The 25056-nt window shown below is 38.0% G+C and overlaps 1 protein-coding gene across 7 annotated transcripts in view; it reads right to left on the bottom strand.

Moving 5' to 3' along the window:
• The window catches only part of ATRX (ATRX chromatin remodeler), a 183909-nt gene that overhangs the window by 39814 nt on the left and 119039 nt on the right, over nt 1-25056 (bottom strand). For all 7 annotated transcript variants that reach the window (XM_043974368.1, XM_043974367.1, XM_043974363.1 and 4 more), the window contains 5 exons: nt 10967-11097; nt 10428-10516; nt 10040-10212; nt 7234-7384; nt 4882-4988 (listed from right to left, as the gene is read on the bottom strand). In XM_043974368.1, the coding sequence (XP_043830303.1) occupies nt 4882-4988; nt 7234-7384; nt 10040-10212; nt 10428-10516; nt 10967-11097 (651 nt within the window). The remainder of the gene's footprint in view (nt 1-4881; nt 4989-7233; nt 7385-10039; nt 10213-10427; nt 10517-10966; nt 11098-25056) is intronic.

Genomic DNA, 25056 nt, shown 5'->3' on the forward strand with positions numbered 1-25056 from the left:
CAAACTCCACTGTGCCATCAATTAAAACTGATGTAGTTCTTAGATGAAGTAACAAAGCTTGTTGTGATGAATCACTTGCTATTTTCTCATATAAAATATAATCCTCCCACCTACTGTTACATAGTAGAATTTAAACCAATTGAAGATCAGACCGAACACCAACAAAAAACAACTGCTACTACACAATCACTGTCATTGCTTCAAATACTCTCCAAACTTTTTATACCTCTCATCTTTCTGTAATATTTAATTAAAAACCATTTTTAGAGCACCTACTATGTGTAAGGAACTGTGCTAGGTGCAGGGAATTAACAAATAAAAAGCTGACTGCTCTTAAGCATCTTATGTTCTATGGGGAAAATGTAACATGGACATAGATCAGCAAGTGTAAAATCATTTGAAGTGAGAGACAAGCCTTGGGGGAGTAGATGGCGTGGGGGAAGAGGAGAGGAATCAGTGAAGGGTTCAAGGAGGAGTTATGCCATGAAGACAAGTATTTAGAAGGTAAAGGTGAGAAGGAGGCTCATTCCAGGAACAGGGGGCTAACTTGGGTAGATAAATACATCATGGATGTCTTTGAAAAAAGGTAATTTCCAATGTATAAATCCATAAAATCCAAAAAGAGGGAAAACAAGGATCCCAACAATCTTCAACTCTTCCTTTCTTGAACTTTCACCACCAGAGGCCTGAGCTCCTTCTCAGAATCTCATCATTCCTACTGCCAGTGTTAGCTGATTTCTCTATGGGGAAAGTGATTTCCCCCTTTCCAACTGGACCAAATCGTAAGAAAATTCCATTTTCAGTTCAGGGAAGATAGGGTTGAAATTTCTCAAAGGGGGTGGGGTGGGGTAGGGAAGAAGAGGACAGACAGCTACGTGGTACAGTGGATAAAGCACCAACCCTGGATTCAGGAGAACCTGAGTTCAGATCCGACCTTTGACACTTACTAGCTGTGTTACTCTGGGCAAGTCACTTAACCCCCATTGCTCCCCCCCGCCAAAGAAATTTCGCAAAGGGAACTTTGTTATGGAACTAAAAGAAATAAAAATAGAAGGAAATAAATGTACTCAATACAAGATTTTATGCTAATTTAGCTGTCATCTGACTTTTAATTTTACTGGTTGGCAAAACACCTGCCCATAGTCCTAGTTTCCCTTTCCCCATCTCAAGTCTGTGTGGGGTGGATGCTGGAGAATAGAAGTTAGACAATTACTGGGAGTTCTAGTTTGAGAAATATTAGTGTCAGACCTGGGAATTTTGATGGGATTCTTGGTCCCTCCAAGAACCTGTTTCCTAGTCTAACCACCATGTGAGATCCTTGGCTCTTTGCACTGTCTGTATGAGTGACATCATGGCTCTTAACACTATGAATAACAAAGGTACTGTACAATACATCCTTATCTGACTCTGCAAAAATTTCTATTATGGACTCCTAGCTGTCTACTGGGTTCTAAACTTCAAACTCTGCCTCCTACCCCCAGACCCATTTTCTTTTCTAGTATGGTATGCCTGCATACATTGACTAGATAGCCTAAAGCTGTTTGTAGCTGGTAGCAAAGCTTCTTCACCGCTATTCTAAGTTGATAGCTGGGTCAAATATTATCAAAGCTTCTACGACAGGTGTCATTTTCCCCCATAGCCTGTCATTATCATGGCGATATTATTCAATATTTCTTAACTGCCTACTTTGTATGATGAACTATGAAAGATTAAAAAAAAAGAAACAAGGGGCAGCTAGATGGCACAGTGGTAAAACACCGGCCCTGGATTCAGGCCCTGGATTCAGGAGTACCGGAGTTGAAATCCGGCCTCAGACACTTAACACTTACTGGCTGTGTGACCCTGGGCAAGTCACTTAACCCCAATTGCCTCACTAAAAAAAAAAAAAAGAAAGAAACAAAAACCCTGGCTCCACCCCACTGCTCTAGACTTCTCAAAACTCCTCTTTCAAAGACTCGATTCTCCATTAAAAAGGCACTCTTCAATTGACTTCCACACACATTCCAGTATTTGCCCAATGCACAAACCAACCTTTCCCTGATCAAATTCCAAGCACTATCCCAATACTTCATATCCTCGTTAATGAGCCATTCATCATTCTGGTGGTCTTCCAGGACCACAACAGTTTTACAATAGCCAAAGTATTTTAAGTACACAGAAAAAAATAAGAGATGACATCCACCTAGGGAACTGTTCCCTCACAAAATATAAGGTACATTAAAAAGTTAAGTGATCTGTAAATTATAGGAAAAAAAGACCCATTACATTTCAGTTAATACAAAAAAAAATTTTGCCTTCACAAAACTTATAATGCTCCACTGCACACAAAAATATGAGAAATGCAAGTGAAGAAATAATCTTCTCTTTGATTACATAATTTAAATAAGAAAAGTGATCAAAAAGTAGGGTGTCACCATTTCCTGCAATGGCATGTGATGAATAGCTTTCTACCTACAAATTTAAATGTGACAATTGTGCAAAAGCATTAGTTAATATATTTCTTTGTACTTACGTTCGTAGTGCTTTAAAAATCTCAACTCAATTGTCATGACACTGCTTTAAGGAGTCTGAATATCATTACTGTAAATCTGTAGATTAAATACTGTGGTAGGATCATAAAAATTCATACCTTTGGAGCTCAATAATCCTATTACTATGAACATACTATAATGGGTTACCAAATAAAATGTAATCTGTCCAAAAATCATACTACATGTGTGTATAAACACATATATAGTAATGGTATTCATAATCAAAAAGTATTTGAAACAAAGTGAATGTCTAACAGTTGGGAGAATGGCTGAATAAAATGGTTATGAGCATAATGGAACACTGTAGTGCCACTATGAATGATAAATGAGAGAGATAAAGATATTTAGGAAAACTCATGTGAAATATTATGGGACGAAAGCAGAAAGGAATGTCATGAACACAATAATTGGAACTATATTGTAAAGAAATGTACACGCTGTGATTGTACATATATAACCTATATCAGATTGTGTGCTGTTGTGGGGAGGGGTGAGGGAGGGAGAAAATTTGAAACTAGAAATCTTATAAAAACAAATGTTGAAAAACATTTCTACATGTAACTAGAAAATAATAAAATACTTCTATGATAAAAAAAAGAAACATACACACCAATACAAAATTGAATCAAGACTAGCAGGATATAAATAGGGGCAAGGCCAAGGGCAGCACATTTCATTAAGGGTCAGTAAGTCCCTCCCTTAATCCCAGAAATTTTTCAGGCAAACACTTACTAATAGCTAATCAAAGAGGACACTATTTTTATTTGTAAAACTAAAGAAACCAAAAATGTTAAGTTAAAAATTAACTGCTGGGGCAGCTAGGTGGCACAGTGGATAGAGCACCGGCCCTGGATTCAGGAGTACCTGAGTTCAAATCTGGCCTCAGACACTTGACATTTACTAGTTGTGTGACCCTGAGCAAGTCACTTAACCCCCACTGCCCCGGGGGGAAAAAAAACAACAACCCAAAATATCAAAAATTTGAGAGATTAAAATGTGGTTGAACTGATAAGGAATAATCTGTTACATACATATTGAACATAGAAATTCATTTAAATGTGTTAACAGCTTTAAATGCATGTATATTGGGTTTTGATGTTGCATAAAGTGCAGAATATTTTTAAAAATGATATACAAGCCGGGAAAAATAAGGGCTAATCCAGTAGAAAAAAATCTAAGCGACCACACTGCAGTCACAAGCAAGAAAACAAAAGCTAACTTCTCTCTTAACTATGTTATGAAAAAGAGCATGGCTAGTCCAGGTACTCCTGGACAAAGAAGGTACTTGAGGCAACTGTTGACGAAACTGCATGGTGCCTCTCCATTCTATTTGCCACCATCCTTCCTCTGTTTTGCTCCTGCATGTGTCTTATGCTTGCCACCATAATCTTCCAGGACTGCACAGCCTAAGGGGTGAGCAGCACTTGGGCCTACAAGTCTGTTGACACCTGGTCTAGTATACAGCAAATGAATGAATAAATCACTGCTCTTTCCCAACCTCCATTTAGAGTTGATCTATTTCACCTGTTTATTGAAGCAGGCTTTCACCTACATTTACAAGGATATTGTGAAGTGAACCATAAAAGGCACTACTAAAACAGCTATTCGTTATAAATACTTGCTATATTAATACAAAGTGTGGCCAATGTCATCATTGAGTAATTTTTAAATAGGCCATAATGAATTCAAACAGTGTAAATCAGACAAGTCAAATACACAGTCCAAAATGTAGTTGGGAAATATTTAACAAAATAAATAAAAATACAATAGAATATAGATAATGTTACTATGTGGTTTCCTAAGTCAATATGTGCTGGCAAGCATCCTTATGCATGGATTAGTGGTCCCCCTTTCTATTTGAGTTTTGATATGACTGGTGTAAATGGTACCACATAAAAACCCAAAGATAGACAAGGATATAGAACAGCAGTCTCTCTAATATAATTTCTTGGGGGGGAGGAACTATCAGCTGGTCCTACAAAATGAGTGTGCTCAGTGTTATCCATATACTACAAGTATTTAAGATCCAAACCCCACTGAGAGGGAGTCTCTCTCCCAATGCAGCAATTACAGTACATATTTCTAGTGCTCAAGATTTATATCCAGTCAAAGTTTTAAATTTTTAAGTAGGAAAATTAAATAAATATCTGTAACATTCTGAGGTACTCTAGTAATTTGTCACATCTTCAAATTATCATTCAAGGCGAGAGGATACTCTGAAGAAGTTATTATTGGGGAATGAGATAACTAAAATAATCATTGGGTATGAACGTCTGAACTCCATCAAAAACAAAACAACAGGCATCCAATGATCCCACTCAGAATTTAAAATATAGAAAAACTAACTCACCTTTATAAATAAGAGGCTTATCTTTATCATCTGATTTCTCCCTACTAGCCAATTCAAGAAAATCTTCAATCAAGTCCAATGATATGAGAGATTGGCTAAAAACGAGACTAAAAAATATAAAGAGATATAAATGCTTCCTACTAAAATTACTAATATTTAAAATGACAAACACAGAAGAAAATAACCACGTCATTCAATTCCAAACATGCCTATAAAACTCTGGACTCTCTATCCCACTCATAATGTTTCAGGGAGCATGGGGGAAGTGCTTGAGCTTTGTCTGGCATCCAAAGATTTCACAGGAACAGTATATTCTACTTGTTTAAGGTCCCAATTAAGCAAAGAAGTAAGTAGACTACCAGTTGGCAAGACATGATATGCATGTTTGGCTTCTGGTTCTAGGAGTCACCAGGCTTGGGGAGCTGTACTACATAAAGGGTAGTGGTATACAGTTGCAGACACAGCTTTATCACTTTTCAAAACTGACAGTAAATTTTGAGGCACCTACTAGAACTGTGCTCATTACCCTTCATCGCTTAAGCATTTAATCCAGAACCACAAGTTTAATTCAGTGCCAAAAGTATTATGGGGTATCTATTACGTACCCTGAGCAACACAAATGGTGCTATAGAGAAACATACAAAGTTGATGCTCTGGACTTCAAGGAGCCAGACAATTTTATAAAAATGCTAGTTGCTTCACCAAAGACAACCTGGAACTTAAGCTGACATCCTAGAAAAGGCCCGATCCTAATCAGGCAGAGAGACAAGGTAACTTTGGGGAGCAAACCAAGGTTCAATAAGCCTTGTTTTGAAAGAGGTGGGCAAGGCTCAATGAAGGGGTTGGCAAGTGTGCTCAAGTGGGGCAGAAAGTGGCTGCTGATGAACTGTTATTCTCTGTCAGCTTTCTCCATTTACAGGTGGAAAAAGACAATACTGCTGTTGTTAATCCTATTCTGTTAAAGGGCTTTTTTCCCCTGTAGTTTAATAATGACTACAAGAAGATACAGAAGGCATGCCTACCTAATTTGCACAATGAACTAGGTAAAAGAATCAAAATTCAAAATGATCTCAACAGGCTGCAGAATGCTGGGTTGAAACCAACTAAATGAATTCGATCAGGATAAAAGTGAAGCCCTACAACTAAGTTTGAACAAACTGGAGATAAGGAGGAAGAGTGAATTCTACTTTGACAGAAATTCTTGGGGAAAAGTCCTTGAGGTTATAGCTGATCACAATTTTAGGATGAGCAAAAAGTGTAGTGTGTGTGTGTGTGTGTGTGTGTGTGTGTGTGTGTGAGATTCTCCTGCTGCATTATGAGAAATAATAGTGTTAATGGTTAGAAAATAACCAGAATATTGTTTAACCTGAGAAGAATATTTTGAGAGGATCACTGACAAACCAGAGACGGTGAGATGTCTGGAATCCAGATTACAGAAGAAACAGATGAAGGGACTGAGGGCACTGACTACAGGAGAAGAGAAGAATGGGGGAAAATGAGGGGTCCTAATCACATGATGTCTTGAGGTCCCTTCCAGCTTGAAGACAGCAGACTAATGTGTCTACTAAATATTTGAAAGACTGGCAAGAGGAAGAGTAAACAACAGTCTGCATTACTCCAAAGGGCAAAACTAGATCCACTAAGTAGGAAGTTACAGGAGGTAGGTTTAGGGTTCAATACAAGGAACCATCTATCAAGCAGCTTCCCAACAATGAAATGAGATGCTTCATGAAGTAGTGAAATTTGCATTGATGGAAGCAGTCAAGCAAAGGCTGAAGGACACTCAGGGATGTTGGAGAAAGATTCCTGTATTAGGTGGGAAACGTTATCAACAACTCCCAAAGCTTCTTTCTATTATAAGCCTAACAATTTGAAAGGGGTATATGGCACCCAAGCAAAAAAGGAAAGAAGGTGACAAACCCTAAAGCGCAGGAAAGGAAGGCAAGAAAGAGTGAATATCATATGTATTTTGATCTTCCACCATGCCCAAGGTGGTGAGAGAGGCTTTAAAGTGTCTTCTGAAAAAATACATGGGGCTTTTTCAAGTTATAAGCACAGACCAGAGGTAAGGCCTGCAGTGGGAGAAGACCAGCCTACCTGCTTCTAAGCTACTGTAGGGACAAAACAGAGCTATCGCTACCACATAAAAGAAAAGTGAACAGCGGAGAAAATCCAGTGGGCCACCCCTGCCTCACATTAAGAGAAGATTTCATCACTGTCTGAAATACAATTTATCTTATGTGATATTTTCCAAGAGGTGAGAAGTAAAAGAACAGCAAAATAAACCGTCACATCAGATGGAAAGCTTATGCAAATGCCTAGTTACAAAAGTCACTTTAGGAGAGAACTTACACTTTGTCCCCGAGCTCCTCTGCCATCCGCAGAATTTCAAAGAGAAGCACCATTTTGCCTGAATGTTCCAGAACCTCAGCGTCAGCATCGGTCACAAAGTCTTTGTACCAGTCTGGAGCTGGGCTGCCTGGGTTGGAAGAGGAAGTTTTACCTGAAGAAAAAAGAGGTTTCATTCAGCTTTTTCAGTACAATGCCTGCAGTTCTTCTTTTTAATGCCATTTCCTTCAGATAAGACAGACCAAAATACATACCCATCAATAGTGAGATCTGAGGGTATTAGAAGATGCTTTGGAAACTGACACCTCATAATGAAAAATTTTAGCCACCTTTCCCTAAAACAAATTTAATTTTGCAATAGAAAAACCACAAGAGGAAAAGAAAAGTACAGATTAAAGCTAAAGTTCACATGTTCAGTGAAGCAAGAAGATGACAGTCTGTTACCGTTATTAAAAGTGAGACAGGAAATTAAAGAAAACATTTACAATTTGCTTTATTCAATTTTAAGGAATAAATTAAATAACTTACAGAACATATTATGAGAAAAGGAAACAGCCAGTCAACCCCAAAGAGCGAACATGTCTTCCCTAAGAACAGACTGTACCAAACTAACTTCCTTGGCTTTTTTTGAAGAAGTCACCAGACAAGAATGTTAGTTTATTTAGACTACAGTGGAAAGCATGATGGATTTGGAGTCAAAGGACCTGGGTTTGAATCCTGCCTTTATGACTTCCTATGTCAACCTGAGCAAATCACGTGACTGCCTTAGGCTTCTGTTCTGTGAAGAGGGCTGGTTACTTACAGATCTAAATCCATGAACCCAAGATTTAATAAAATCTCTTTCCTATCCTTAAAGATAAGGTGTGGTCTGGGTGGATTCAGAATTTGGTGAATGATCTGACTACAGAAGAGCGATTAACAGCTTGACACAAGCTTAATAAGAGGCATTAAGGAATAGTAGGTAGCAGTGGGCTTGGAATCAAAATGATCTGGCTCAAAATCCACATTTAACATGCACTGGCCATGTGACCCGACCCCTAGCAAATCACTTGACTCAGGCAACTTCCTAAGATAGTTATCTAAGTCTTTTGGTAGATGATGGGGCAGAAATAAATATTTATACAGCACAATGCCTGGCACATAATAGGTGATAAGTGCTCGTTAAAAAATAATTATCTCATTTGATCTTCACAGCAACCTTGGGTTACTGTTTAGTCATGTCTGATTCTTTGTGCCCTGTATGGGGTTTACTTGGCAAAGATATTGGAGTGGTTTGCCATTTTCTTCTCCAGTGGATTAAGGCAAAAAGAGGTTAAGTGACTTGCCCAGGGTAACAAGCAAGTAAGTATATGAAGCTGGATTTGAACTGAGGTCTTCCTGACTCCAGGGCCAGTGCTCTATCCTGAGCCACCTAGCTGTCTCAGCACTAACTTGCATAACAAAGTATAATGGAGTGCTACAGGTGTCTGTGGTTAGCCTTGTGCTGTTATGCATAAGAATCAATAACTTTTAGTTAAATATGGCACCTTTCCTTATTTTAGGTCTTTAATTGAAGACCAGATGACAACTAGTTAGGCATGTTATAGAGGGGATGGATAACCAGGTTGGCTGCCTGCCTCAGAGGTGCTGTGTCATCAATTACTTACAAGCAATCAACATATAATCTTAGACTGAAGTACATATGATAAAGCTCACATTTTCATCTTTAGTTACGGAATGAGACACTGTAAAGGAATCTTCTCTCATGGTATCAGCAAGAAGGTTGGGGAGATTGAATAAGAGAGCTACTTATTCTTACGTTCACACTACTGAAAGAAAAAACAAATTTGAGGACGGCTCAATTGAGGTGCTTTCACTGTTCTTCCTCTCCTTTTCCCCACCAGGAAAGTCAGGGAAGAATCCATAACCTGATCCTTCAACAACCGTGGGAAGAATGAGCCACGGACTTGTTAGACATTGGTTACTGGCATCTTAATCATGACAAATGATGATGGTTAAAGAAGCACACATCTATGTGGTCCCAGACTTCTCAGTCTTCACCACTAGGACCTAGAGGGTACTGTTCTTTAGCCAAAAGGAACTTATCTGATAGGCCCCTTTCTGCTTCTATCCCTTCTATTTGTTCCCCCACCACATACTGGGGAATGCAGGGCCAATGATGGTACCCTCTTCCTGTAGAGATGATACCCAGTTTGGGTCTTTCCTCATTCACTCTCAGCAAGATGAAAATAACACTTGTTGGCCCATAGCTTATGTCTCAGAGTACTGTCTGCCTTGAGCTTTATGAGACCCAGGACTAATAGAAATGCAATCCAGCACTACCAAGGGACTGAATAATAGTAGTGACTAAAAGGGGGCAGCTAGGTGGCCCAGTGGATAAAGCACCAGGCCTGGATTCAGGATGTCCTGAGTTCAGATCCGACCTCAGACACTTGACACTTATTAGCTGTGTGACCCTGGGCAAGTCACTTAACCTTCACTGCCCCAACAAAAATTTAAAAAAAAAAAAAGTAGTGACTAGGAAGGAGTACAGGGAACCATAATCTTGGGTTGGGGTCAGGGAACTCAATAATGTAGGGTTGTTTGTTGACAAATTAAAAAAAGAAAAAACATAGAGGGACTATCAACTCTGGATAAATTTCAGCTTGGTAAACCAAAAATATAGATAATTTAGTTCAACCAAGAAGTATGGTTAAGACTGGAACTCAAGTTAAGAATGAGAGAGGACATATTCCACCACTCATCACCAATGTAATAAATTTCTCTGAGTCAGTGTCCATGTGAAATGACATTTATTCATCACACTCACTTTCGTCCTGTTTTAAAGAAACCGTGGGCATACTGGATGCTTCCTCCACAATTCCTTCCCCACCTCCTCGTGACCTTGAATTCCATACTTTAATCACTTCTACATCATTATCGCTGCCACTGCCACTTGAACTACTGTCCTTTTTCCCTTTCTTCCCCTTTGACTTCTTTTTCCTGGATAATAGAGAATTCAAGTTGTCAATAGACAAAATGTAGTAAACATTTATTTGTAACTTTTGAGACAAAATGGTGGAAATTCCTTTGTAAATAAGCAAATGATTTGAAAAATAAATTACTTTCTTATCAATACATAAAAATATAATGTAAGGAAATAAAATGTATGGCAGGTTTTACAAATATGGTTCATGGTGAAAAAAATTTTAATTTACTTGGTATATTCGTCGGAGCTTAAACTCATTGAGGTTTCATCAGAATCGGAAGCTATGAATTCATCCATACTGTCTTCATCAAAATATCCCTGGGGGGAAAATTAATATTTTTAGATTTTAACAAAGTACAATAACATAGACATAAAAATTCAAAAGACAGGTGTTTGTTTTATTGAAAGTATCAAAATCATATTGCTTGTCTTCTCAAGGGGTGGGGAAGGGGAGGGAGAGAATTTAGAAATCAAATTTTTAAAAAATGTTACAACAATTAAAAAATCAAATTGGGAACTATTTAGTGGAAAAACAAACAAACAAATAAACAAACAAAAAACCCAAAACATGAGGATCAATCAAATGGGCCACCATGTTAAACTTTCATAATCACAATGCATACATAAATAGGTACAGTAGGGACAAGAAACCAGGTAAAATAATTGAGCTATTCAACAATAGGATTTCTGATATATTAGATATATTAGCATTTGGTAGTTTAAGTTTTTGGCAGAGATAAGGATAAAATTTCAATTTAACTGATTTACCTTATTTTCTTTGCTTATATAATCCAGCTGTAAACACCAGGGATGAGTCCAGATTCTGCTTAACATCTGGAAATCCTGGAAAAGTTTTGCTCCTGCCTTCCCTCTTCCACCTTCACTGCTATTACCCACACCTGACAATAAAAGGTGAGAATTAAAAAATAAAATCTAAATTTGAAAGAATCCAATTTCGAGGTTTTTCCTAGTTAATAATGATTCCTATCACTCAATTTCCTGTGCAACTATAATGCATAATTTTCAAAAGTTTAATTAAATGTTACTGGTTCAACAATTCTGATTATCAATATGAAATGAAATATAAAACAAGGAGACATAATCAACTAAGGTGAAGAACATCACGCATTAAGAACTTTTCTACAAAAGCAAAGTGGGAAATTGATTCCCTCTTTTGCTATAAATGATAAGGTCTTGAAGATGTGACTTTTGAAGCAGTGTGGTAGCATGGCCAGTGAAGATGAAGAGTCAAGAAGACCTGGTTTCACCTGCTGCCTCTGGTGTTGATACCATGATCACAGACGAGCCATTTTAACATTCTGGGCCCAAGGTCTACCCCTCAATAATCACAAGATTATTAAGAGGCTCAAGTGAGAACATATATATGTCAAACCTTTTGCCAACTTTAGAGGGTTTTATACATGTTCATTGTAATTGCATTCCTGTTTACAGATGACAGTTCCCTGATTTAGCTGACCTTTAGAACATTACAATGGACAAAAAAATTTCTACCTTGGGAGGGCCCTTAGCCACCATCTAGTCCAAACCCTACAATAAAGGAAACTTCACCATCAAATAACCCACTTTTGGAAAACTGTCACTGTTAGGACATTTTTCCAGACACTGAGCCTAAATTCCTGCTCTTTTCAACTCCCCTCCATTGCTGCTGCTTCTTCCCTCTTGAGCCAAGCAGAAGTAGTATAACCCCTATTCCACATGACAACCTCTCAAATACTCGAAGACTGCTATTATCCCCCCCCCCCCCCCCGACCCCGGCTTCTTTGCTCCAAGCTAAAAACATCTCTAGGTTCTTCACAATCCTGGACATTCTCTTTTGATGATGTCCAGCTGGTCAATGTCACCACAGGTCTTGCTCCAAGGCCTTCAAAGCCAGCCCTCTATACACTATACCATACTGTCTGATTCACAATCATATAAATTTTAGAAAAATCTAGCAACCAGGAGTCCCAATTCAAAAAATCAAGTGCAAAATTGGATAGAAAAATATTTTCTTTTTTTGCAGGTTGGTACAATTTAGGGTACTAATGTATGCTAAGAGCATAACAGCCACCTGAAAATACTATTACAACAGTATTCAATAATATTTAGAAAACAAATTTCCTTGATATTTCTACTTGTAATTGTAGGCAGAGAAGAATTTCCCTACTTAAACTCTGTCCTAAAGGAACAGTTTTTAGTCTCATAAATTTAATCTTTCTCTTGGCGAAATACTCTACCTCAACTTCTCGTTCTGTAAAGTCCATTCAATAAAAATTATAATGGCTATTGTATAGTGACCTTCAGATCACTAATACTATCCCTCAAACTCCCAAACCCCCCAATTCCTCAGTCTCCTATCTATCTAAGCCCACGACCTATCTACCATTGACAATATGTGATCACTCCCAAGGAAGAGCTTTGTTATTTCAGAAGTGTAGCATATCAGGTCATCCTTGTCAATGGAATATAATCACATAGAAGGAACAATCTGGGACAAATGAAAAATCCCAATTTTTTTTTTTAAATCCTGCCTCAGATTTCTTAATATTACAAACTCTGGAGCTGCCATATCTCATAGAATTTTGAACTTTTCAGTTTTAGTTCTAAAACGTTTTGGTGAAAAAAATTGTTTCTCTGCATGTTTTCTCTATTTTTATGAGACTTCAATTAAAGAATGCTGGCATTATGGTTGAAAGATTAAAGATGTATATTGGGAACACAGGAGAACAGTGCTTTTCTAAAAAATAGTAACTTACAGTTTGATCATTCTTTCTTTCTTCCTTTTTTTTTTTTGGTGGGGCAATTGGGGTTAAGTGACTTACTCAGGGTCACACAGCTAGTAAGTGTTAAGTGTCCCAGTCCGTGTTTGAACTCAGGTCCTCCTAAATCCAGGGCTGGTGCTCTATCCACTGCTCAATCTAGCTGCCCTGATCATTATTTCTATATCAGAGGTTTCTTTCATGCCAGAATGGGCCTTCTGTTTCACACTGAGGCTCAGAAGACCAATGTATGGCAACACAAGGCAAAAATATAGTGGTTTGGGAAACACTTGCGGATTGAATAAATGACTGGGGCCAGGACACCCAAAGGTGGGCACTGGAAGTGGTGGGGTGGGGGTAGAAAAGCTCAGAGCCCAAACAAACGGAGTGAGATTTTCCTTTCCTACACTTCTCCCTGACTCCCCCGACTGGTTAATGTTTTCTTCATCTTCCCCAACTCTTACCTTTCTCAGTTTTTCCCTTTCTTATTTCAATACTTCAAGAAAAAAATGCTTGATTTTGTGGGTGTTGCTGCTCCTACATACACTATAACTGCCCCATACCTTTTGAGAGTTGCTGTGATCAAAATTCCTCACCCTGTAGCCAGCCTGGTTTTGAGATTCCTGTAACTACATTAGTCTGAGCATCAAACAAGGGGATGCTCCATGCTCCTCTGGTAACTATTCAAAAAAGTGGACTTAAAGAAATTTCTTGTACCTCATTGGATCAGACTTAGAACTAGAGGGGACCTTAGAGTATATCAAGTCCAATCCCCTCATTTAGAGATCAGGAAACGGAAGAACAAAGGTTAAGAAACTTGCCTATGGACACACAAGTACTGTCTAAGGCAAGATTAGAACAGAGGTGGTTTCTGACTCCAAAGCTAGCATCCTGTTCACTACGCCAGGCTGCCTCCCATTTAGGTTTTTTGTTCCCCATTCTAAAATATAGCTTAAATTCTGTATATGTTGTACTCTCTTTGCCTTGTCATGGCGAAGAGGTAACACTGATTTTTCAAAGTCTACACCAGCTCAGTCAGGTCCCATTACCATGGTAAGCTGGATGAAGTAGAGCCCATTAAAAACAGATGGTGGGGGCGGCTAGATGGCGCAGTGGATAAAGCACTGGCCCTGGATTCAGGAGTTCCTGAGTTCAAATCCGGCCTCAGACACTTAACACTTACTAGCTGTGTGACCCTGGGCAAGTCACTTAACCCCATTGCCCGTAAAAACAAAACAAAACAAAACAAAAAACAGATGGTGGTGGGACACAAACAAATATAGCTTAATATTAAGAGACTGCACACCATTACCTGGTAGGCAGGTGACCACTGGGGGATTGGGGGTGGGGGTCCAAAACTCACAAAGATAGCCAAAGTAATGAGGGGAAGCAATCTGCTTCAGCAAGCATCCCACTGTACAATGTTTTCATCTGAGCCCAAAGGAAAAGGGTATTTTAAGCCAAGTAGACTTATGAATAAAGCTTATTCAGGGAAAGCACAGGTACTTATCGATAAGATGTGTTCTCCAAGGCATACGTGGCAGCAGTCAGAGCAAGCATTCTTGTGCTTTAAGTCTACCTTGATATTTCTATATTATGACCTGCCACAGAGCATACGTGTCCCACTGTCTGGTTATGGTTGGGACTTGTGCATGATTGCTTTTCTTTCCTGCTCCAATTTGAAGATCAGACAGGAAAATCAAACATCAAAGGGGAACTAGTTTATGTCTTACTTAGAAGAGGAATAGTCATCAGGAGAGAAATGGGACTTCATCCTACTTAACTGTTTCTCCCCTGTTTCTCCATTGAGGATGCCCTTCTGTGTTAGTAACTGCCTATGACGCACTGAGCTTTGAGTGGTATTGGGTTCCAGAATACACCTTGCTTCTCAACATTGTACTCCAACGTTTCAGCAAAAATCTAGCCACAAAAGACCTATTATTTTCTTAACCCCTTTCTCAGTTATAATTCCCCCATCAATAACATGTTTTTTCCTGTTTGTTAAAAGAAATTCTATTTCATTCTTTACGGTAATATGTGGTGCTCTAGAAGTTATCTGTGTCAGCTGTCTGTGCACTGGCAGATTATAGAACACCAGAGGTAAAATCTAACAAAACAAAGAGAAAAACAATGAGAAAAATATATGTAATGCAATTAGAATTACTAAACCCTGGGGCGGCTAGGTGGCGCAGTGGATAGAGCACCGGCCCTGGATTCAGGAGTACCTGAGTTCAAATCCGGCCTCAGACACTTGACACTTACTAGCTGTGTGACCCTGGGCAAGTCACTTAACCCCCCATTGCCCTACCACCCCCCCCAAAAGAATTACTAAACCCTGAATTACTTAAACAAGTTACTAAATATTAAAAGTGGGGCAACAGAACTAGCATCGATACTAACTAGAATAATTTCATCTAGAAGTTTAACCAATATAAACTGTCACAAGAGAATAAAAGAGCCCAGAAAATGATTTATTTAGCAAACATTTAATTTAACTAGTCAAATGAAAAGACAGGGCTATAAAAGGAAACATCAAGTTATATTATTATTGGGGGAGAGGGGAGTGGGACCGGGGCCTGGGCAATGAGGGTTAAATGACTTGCCCAGGGTCATACAGCTAGTAAGTGTTAAGTGTCTGAGGCTGGATTTGAACTCAGGTCTTCCTGAATCCAGGGCTAGTGCTTTATCCACTGTGCCACATAGCTACACCATCAAGTTATATTATTTAAATTATATGTAAATCTTTAAAAAGATGATATATAACTATTATTGTGTCATAAAACAGAGAAGCAGTGCTGGATAAAAATGTGGGAAGATATTCAATTAAGCAACATCATGCTGAGGGTATTCAAGAATTAAAATGGATGAAATAAAAACAGAAGCAAAATGGAAAAGATTTGCAAAAGCCATTTGAACAAAACTTTTCTCCATGAAGAACAGCAGAACCACCAAACCAGGAACCTAACAGTTGCTGACAAAGGACACAGAAATGACACCAAAGAGAACAAAGATGTGAAAAGCAACTGGATTGGACCAAGTATATTCAGAGATCTCATGTAATCAGCATTTTAGAGTTGAAAGGGACCATAGCAGCCACCTAGTATGACCTACATGGCAAAGGAATTTCTTCTATAACCTCCCTGACAAATGTTCATCCAGCCCCACCTTAAAAACATCCAAGGAGGGGAAACTCACCACCTCTTGAAGAAGCACATTCCATTTTTGGACAATTCCAATTCTTGGCAGGTTTTTACTGCTATTGAACTTAAATTTGCCTTTTTGCAACTTCTACCCTGCTTATTTCTGCTCCTGAGGGTAAATCAAACAAGTTTATTTTCCCTACTACAACACAACCCTTCAAATAGATGGAGAAACCCATCATATCCAAACAGTCCTTTTTTTTTTTTTTTAGTGAGGCAATTGGGGTCAAGTGACTTGCCTAAGGTCACACACCTAGTAAGTGTTAAGTGTCTGAGGCCGAATCTGAACTCAGGTCCTCCTGACTCCAGGGCCGGTGCTCTATCCACTGCACCACCTAGCCGCCCCTAAACAGTCCTTTTTTTACCATGCCCAATTCTTTCTACCAATATTCATATGCAATGGACTCAAGGCCTTGCATACTCTAGCTTATCAATGTTCACTTGAACCTGTGGTGTCCATTACTCAAAACAACATTCTATCTGAAGTATGACAAAAGCAGCGTACAGTAGGAGCTAACATATCCCTATTCTGAGAAGCTATCCCTCTCTCAGTGAAGTTCAGACTGCATTTACCTTTTTTGTTTTCAGATGGGTGAGTCACTGAATTTGCAGTTCATAAAAACCCAAGACTCTTTTTATAAAACAACTGATATCTATTCATGCCTACCTCCATCTTGTACATATGAAGTTCATTTTTTTGTACAAAAGTCCAAGGCTTGACATTTATTTCTACTGAATTTCATCTTATTAGATTCAGCCTAGTGCTTTATCCTGTCCAAATCCTTTTGGGTCTTGACTCTATTATTAACTATTCTTCCTAGGTCTGTGTAATCTATAAATTGGATTAGCATACCAACTATGCCTTTATCCCCATCATTGATGGGAATGTTAAACAGCAGAGGGACAAAAAGAGATGGCAAGGTACTCCACTGGAGACTTCCTGCCACACTGATACTGAAATATTTAAAATTTACTTTTTTGTGTCTGGATAGCCAACCAGTTTTGAATCGATTTGATTGCATTACTAATCTCTCTCCATCTTCCACATAAAATAATTATGTTTTATCAAAAGCTTTGCTAAAATCTTGGTAAGCTATATCCACAGTATTCCTGTCATCTATTGGTTTAGTAATCCTATCAAAAAAAAGAAGAAGAAGAGATATTAGTCTTGCATGACCACCCTTGCTCTGGCTGCATAACTGGCTTACCTTTGAAAATCATATATCCTCCCCAAAATAATTCATGCAATTTCTTCAGGGTAATTTTTTGTTAGAAGGATGATGTGGTCTGCTCATACTGCTCAAAGATTGACCCATAACATGAATTCATCAGAGAATATAAGTCAAAAAGCATTTATTAAGTGCCTGCCACTGTGTTAAGCACTGGAGATACAAAAATGAAAAATATTCCTTGCTCTCAAGGAGCTAGTTTACAATCTAATGAAAGGGGTAGGGGAGAGGAAGAGGGAGGAGATAAGAGGCAAACAATTATGAACAAACAAGCCATATACAGAATAAATAGAAAAAAACAAAAACCCCAGAGATCCCAATAACACCTGCCATAAACCATCACCACAATAATACTGATGCACAACTTCCCAAAATGAATGAATGCATCTCACTCTCCCACTCCTATTTATTATTATTTTTTTTACATATAAGGTATTTTATTTTTTCCGTTACATGTAAAGATAGTTCTCAACTTTTGTTTATACAAGCTTTACAATTTCAGATTTTTCTCCCTCCCTTCCCTCCCTCCCCCCTCCCCGTCTATCTATATACATATACACATATAGATATATAGATAGATATAGATATACACATACACACACACACATATATATATATATATACACATAACATTAATCCTATTTCTGCATTAGTCCTGTTATATGAGAAAAAAATCAGAGCAATGATGCAAAACCTCAAAATAGAAAAAAAAAACAACAGCACCAAAAACAAAAGAAATAGTATGGTTCATTCAGCATCTATACTCCACAATTCTTTTTTTTTTATCTTGGATCCTTGGAGATCCTCTTCTATCATGAGTTCCCTGGAACTCTTCTGTACCACTGCATTGGTGAGAAGAATATAGTCCATCACAGTAGGTCAACACTCAATGTTGATGATACTGGGTACAATGTTCTTCTGGTTCTGTTCATCTCACTCGTCATCAGCTCATGTAAGACCCTCCAGGTTTCTCTGAACTCCTCCTGCTCATCATTTCTTTTTTTTTTTTTTTTGGCGGGGCAATGGGGGTTAAGTGACTTGCCCAAGGTCACACAGCTAGTAAGTGTCAAGTGTCTGAGGCCGGATTTGAACTCAGGAACTCCTGAATCCAGGGCCGGTGCTTTATCCACTGCGCCACCTAGCCACCCCTGCTCATCATTCTTACAGCACAATAGTATTCCATTGTATTCATATACTACAACTTGTCCAGCCATTCCCCAATTAATGGGCACCCCCTCAACTTCCAATTCCTTGCTACCACAAAAAGAGCAGCTATAAATATTTTTGTACATGTGGGTCCCGCTCCCCCTTCCATGATTTCTTTGGGAAAAAGACCTAAAAGTGGTATTGCTGGGTCAAAGGGTATGCACAGTTTTATCGCCCTTTGGGCATAATTCCAAATTGCTCTCCAGAATGGCTGGTTCAGTTCACAGCTCCACCAACAATGAATTAGTGTTCCAATTTTCCCACAGCTTCTCCAACATTTATTATTTTCCTTTTTTGTCATTTTAGCCAATCTGATAGGTGTCAGGTGGTACCTCAGAGTTGTTTTAATTTGCATCTCTCTAATCATTAGAGATTTAGAGCATTTTTTCATATGGGAATGGATAGCTTTGGTTTCTTCATCAGAAAACTGCCTGTTCATATCCTTTGACCATTTCTCAATTGGGGAATGACTTGGATTCTTATAAATTTGATTTAATTCCCTATACATTTTAGAGATGAGGCCTTTATCAGAAGTACTGGCCTCAAAAATTGTTTCCCAGCTTTCTGTCTCCCTTCTAATTTTGGATGCATTGCTTCTGTTTGTACAGAAATTTTTAAATTTAATATAATCAAAATCATCCATTTTGCATTTTATAATATACTCTATCTCTTGTTTGGTCAAAAACTGTTTTCCTTTCCAAAGATCTGATAGGTAGACTATTCCTTTCTCTCCTAATTTACCTATGGTATCACCTCTTATGTCTAAATCATGTATCCATTTTGACCTTATTTTAGTATAACGTGTCAGATGTTGGTCTATGCCTATTTTCTGCCATACTCTCTTCCAGTTTTCCCAGCAGTTTTTGTTAAATACTGAGTTCCTATCCCAGAAGCTGGAGATTTTGGGTTTATCAAACACTACATTACTAGTGTCATTTACTACTGCATTTCCTGTGCCTAGCCTATTCCATTGATCTACCACTCTATTTTTTAGCCAGTACCAGATAGTTTTGATGACTGCCGCTTTATAGTAAAGCTCCAGGTTTGGTACTGCTAACCCACCTTCCTGTGAATTTTTTTTCATTATTTCCCTGGATATTCTTGATTTTTTGTTTTTCCAGATGCATTTTGTTATTATTTTTTCTAGCTCTATGAAATAATTTTTAGGTAGTCTGATTGGTATGGCACTGAATAAGTAAATTAATTTAGGCAGTATTGTCATTTTTACTATATTGGCTCTGCCTATCCATGAGCAATTGATATCCTTCCAAATATTAAGATCTGATTTGATTTGTGTGAAGAGTGTTTGGTAGTTGTGTTCATAGAGTTCCTGGGTTTGTCTTGGCAAGTAGACTCCCAAGTATTTTATGTTATCTACCATTACTTTAAATGGAATTTCTCTATCTCTTGCTCCTGGACTTTGTTGGTCATGTATAGAAATGCTGATGATTTATGTGGATTTATTTTATATCCTGCTACTTTGCTAAAGTTGTTAATTGTTTCAAGTAATTTTTGAGTTGATTCTCTAGGATTCTTTATCATCTGCAAAGAGTAATAGTTTTATTTCCTCCTTGCCTATTCTAATTCCTTTAATTCCTTTCTCTTCTCTGATTGCTAAAGCTAACATTTCTAGGACAATATTAAATAATAGGGGTGATAATGGACATCCCTGTTTCACCCCTAATCTTACTGGGAAGGCCTCTAATTTATCTCCATTGCATATAATACTTGCTGATGGCTTTAGGTAGATACTATTCCCCACTCCTATTTAAATATGGGTCTAGTTAATTATGAATATGGGAATACTGAGACCACAGCCTATACTTGACACATATATGAATATAGGGTGAACCAAAGTCTTAGTATGGTATTAAGTGAAATTATCAATTAACAATTTTAAAAGGAATTATTAACAAATTTATTATTAATAAACCAAAAATTGTTAAAGGTATTTAACTCATAATTAAAGCTTGTAACTATATAGATATAGATATATAAAAATAAAAACACATATCTATCTATATTTTTCTATATATACATATATGTATCTGTGGATTATTAGCTATCATTATTTGAACTTAACTTTGTGTGCTTTGAGACTACTTGCAAATTTACACCCAAAATGTCTCCCTGATCTCAGTAATGCTCCAAGAAGGTCAGAGATGGCTACAAGAGATTTGCAACTCCCTTAGATCCTAGATCTACCCAAAACATTTTTGTTTAGAGGTCTTTACACCTAGGTCTTATTTTGGGCTCCCTTTCTGTGATTCATGCCTGAACTCATGTGCAATACCTCTGTCAAAATCCCAAATGATATAATATAAACGTTCTAGAACCCGGGGAGTGGTAGCTCCTCCTTTCTGGCTCACTCTCCTCTACCAAAAGACCTAATGAATTTATTTCTAAAACAAAACAAAACAAAACAAGATACGTTTACTAATGGACCAAGTCTAGGATGTTTATCCAACTCTGTATCACAGTCTGGTCAAAAGATGTTAGCTCTGCTTTTCCTGTGTGGATGGATGGGCTGAAAACTTGAATAATTATAGTTCTCACTTGAGAGGGTCTTCTATACCCTGGGGCTTTATGCTATAAGCCCAATGACATCCTCAAACAAAAACATCTGGAGCACCTCATCATCTGTAGAAATAACATCTTCACTCAAATTTTAGGCCATATTTCCTTCATTATAAAGGCAAACTTCTTTGGAGAGAATATACCTCCTTGTTGTTTGATGCAGATAATCTGAGTCATCTAGTGAAGTTGTCTCTATTAGTATACCTCTGGAGACTCTTAAGTGATTTTAATGTGCATGGAAGAGACATTAAAGTGACTTGTTACCCTAACAGACCAAATGTTTTTATTTTTTTAGAATTGTCAATAATAAGAAAATGAAATTATTTGTTGCCCGCATTTTCAGTTGGATATGTGATGTAAGGATGCAGTCAGTTGTTGAATACTATTTGTTTGTTCCCTGTCTCTGTCATTGATGCCATAACCATGTGAATAGATAATTTGCAAAAAAGGGAAAAAAAAAATCAATAATATGGCCCATTAGGCCACATCATGTGCTGAGAAGGTGTTATGATAACCTCCAAATGTAGCATGATCTTAAGCTGCATTATTAGATATGCGGTGCCCACAATGACAGTTCTACTGTACTTGATCATGGCTAGATAACAGCATTGTGGTCAGTTCTAGCAACCATAATTGGAGAAAAACATTTAAGGAGTGTATTGTATTCAGAGAAGGGGCACTAGGATGGTGAAGGGATTAGAAATCATAATCAGGTAAAAGGAAGTATTAACATAGAAGCTGGAGAAGTGAAGACTTGGGCAGTGGAGGGAGGAGGAGGAGAAGAGACATATAATCACTGTACTGAAATATCTGGAGGAATGTCTTATAAGATACCTTAGACTTACTCTGCTTGACTCTCGAGGACTTAAATAAAAAAAGTGGGCATGAGACATGATACAATAGATAGGAGAAAAAGTCTCTACAAGTTAAAGCTATCTAAAAGAGGAATGGACTATCACAGGAGGTAGTGCTTACCAATCCGTAGCAAACTTCAGATAAGAGTTGTGTATGTTGCAGAACATACCACTTATGGGCTGCAACAGCCCTCATGACACCCCAATGCAGCCCAAATCAGATTAAAATGCAATTGGGAAAAGTTGAGCAAAATAAATAAAAATACCATAGAACATAGATAATGTTACTATGTGGTTTACTAAGTCAATAATGTATGGCTGAGTGGCCTTGTTTCTATGGAGTTCTATTCCACTGGGGTAGGAGATGTTTTAGTTCAGGCACATATTGAACTACATTCTGTTTCAAGTTGCTCAATATTTTCTATCTGTACTTCATGTATAACCCTAATCAAACAGAGAACTGACATAGTTGAACAAGTTAGGAGAAGCATCTGGATGTCTTATAATGAAAATCAGGATGCAGGAGCCTACACAACAATCAACTGAACTTCTGGGGTAACCTCTTCAAAGGGCCTATCTGATTGAAGTTATTCTATTGTGAGGAAAATAAAAGGCAGCACTAATTAAAAAACACACCTGAAAACGGAAAGATTCATGGCACCAGATAAGGTTGTAACAAGCCATTCTTTCAGAGCTTAGAAACCTTGGCAATTAGAGCTTTAGAAGTTGTATTCCTTTCAAATGCACTTACAAAGAAACCAAGCCTGGATTTATTCTAAAATCTTACATACTTGACTGCTCTTAAGACAGTGGCTCTTAGCAATACATAGCCGAGTGATGAACATTTTGGTGTTGGTTATTGTAGCAAACAAGGCTCATAATATTTTGGCAAAGTATCTAAGGTCCAATAAAGAAAAAAAAGAATGCCAGATAACACAAGGCCTTTCATCCTATTTTCACATGGCTATTATTCAGAGATTTTTAGCTGATAAAAGTGGCACTGTGACATCATATTCCTTTTAAAAGGCACATTAATTATACAATGTAAGAAATTGCAGAGTAAAAATGACTTGTTATTTCGAATGGTTCATTATTTGTAATTCCAATATTACATTATCATTAATATTGAACAAGATTCAATTCAATAAGTATTATGTCTCTACTATGTGCAAAGCACTGTACTATCAGCTGGGAATACAAAGACAAAATTGAAACAAAGATGGATGCACAGAGAATTAATCAACCGACATAGATTTTTTTTTTTTAATTTTTAGTGAAGCAATTGGGGTTGACTAGCCCAGGGTCACACAGCTAGTAAGTGTTAAGTGTCTGAGGCCAGACCTGAACTCAGGTACTCCTGACTCCAGGGCCGGTGCTTTATCCACTGTGCCACCTAGCCGCCCCCCAACATAGATTTTTTAAAAAAAGATATTTACAGAAGATGAAAGCAAGGGTAAGTAAAATAGGATAAATATAAGAGCACTGCATGGTCCTGTAAATATAGTGTTTGGAATGCTAAAGCTCATAATGAGTTGAGGCAGGAAAAGTGAGTTAAAGGCAAGAAAAAGAGTGGGGTTTTGATAGCTATATAGAGGAAAAAGAGGAAGATCAAAGAAAAGCTAGAACCACCGCTTAGGGAGGATGGGATAATAACTAACAAGAAAGATGGGAAACTTGTTCAACTGTTAGATTTCTTGTGTTTTCCCTGGCAGGGAGAATGGTGTTTGCACTGGCAATGATGGGAAAGAAAATAGTTAAGAGACTGGGGATACAAAAGAGAAAGACAATATTAAGAGAGCACCTAGTTACTCTCAATGAATTCAAGTCACTTGGTCCAGATAAACTATATTGTCAGTTAGATGGGACTGTTGAATTACTGTCAGTGATATCTGAAAGATCACAGAGAATGAGAGAGATAATGAAGGACTTGAAAAGATACCCATTTTCAACAAAAACGAATGGAATCTACAAACTAAAACCAATGAGTTTGACTTACATTCTTGGACCAATTGTAGAATGGATCACTAAAAGAGAGGAGTTTAGGGAACATTTAGAAAAAAAAGAAGGGATCACCAAAAGCCAGCATGGCTTCCAAAAACAGTTCATGCGAGACCTATTTATTGCCGATTTGGAAAGGGTCTATGGTGAAGTCTCCAGTAGAGGGATCCATACTTGGCTATCAGCAGTTTATTATTTTTATCAATGACTTAGATAAATGCAGAGATGGCATGCACATCAAATTTGCAAATAACAAACTAGAGGGATGAGTAGCATACTGGGTAACAGAAAAAGAATTAAAAAAGAACCTGATAAGTGATAACATTGGGCTGTATCTATTAAGAAGCCATTTGGGACAGTTAGGTGGTCCTGTGGTTAGGAGGACCTGAGTTCAAATTCGGCCTCAGACAGTTACTAGCTGTGTGATTGTGGGCAAATCAGTTAACCCTGACAGCTAGCTAGCGAGAAATCGAGAGAGATTGATTGATTCAGTAGGGAAGCATGTAAACTCTTTTTTGCTGTTGTTCAGTTGTGTCTGACTCTTCATGACTCCCATGGACTATATAGTACTCCAGACCCTCCTATCCTCCACTGTCTCCTGAAGGCCGTTCAAGTTCACATTTGTTGCTTCCATGACACTCTCTATTTATCTCATCCTCTGCTGGCCCCATTTCCTTTTGCTTTCAATTGTTCCCAACATCAGGGACTGTTCCAATAAGTCTGGTCTTCTCATTATATGGCCAAAGTTTAAGCTTCACCTTCAGTATCTGATCTTCCAGTGAATAGTCTGAATGAATATCTTTAAGTACTTACTGATTTGATCCATGTTGGTTCTGTGGTAGTCAGCTTTCCTTATAGCCCAACTCTCACGGCCACATGTTGCTATTGGAAAAACCATCGTTTTGACTACATGGACACTTGTTGGTAAGGTGACTGCTTTTTAGCATGCTATCCAGATTTGCCATTGCTGTCCTTCCAAGGAGCAAGCATCTTTTATTTTCATGGGTGCAGTTATCTTTGAGCCCCAAAATATGA

Source organism: Dromiciops gliroides, chromosome X, assembly GCF_019393635.1.
Source record: "Dromiciops gliroides isolate mDroGli1 chromosome X, mDroGli1.pri, whole genome shotgun sequence".
Taxonomy (NCBI): domain Eukaryota; kingdom Metazoa; phylum Chordata; class Mammalia; order Microbiotheria; family Microbiotheriidae; genus Dromiciops; species Dromiciops gliroides.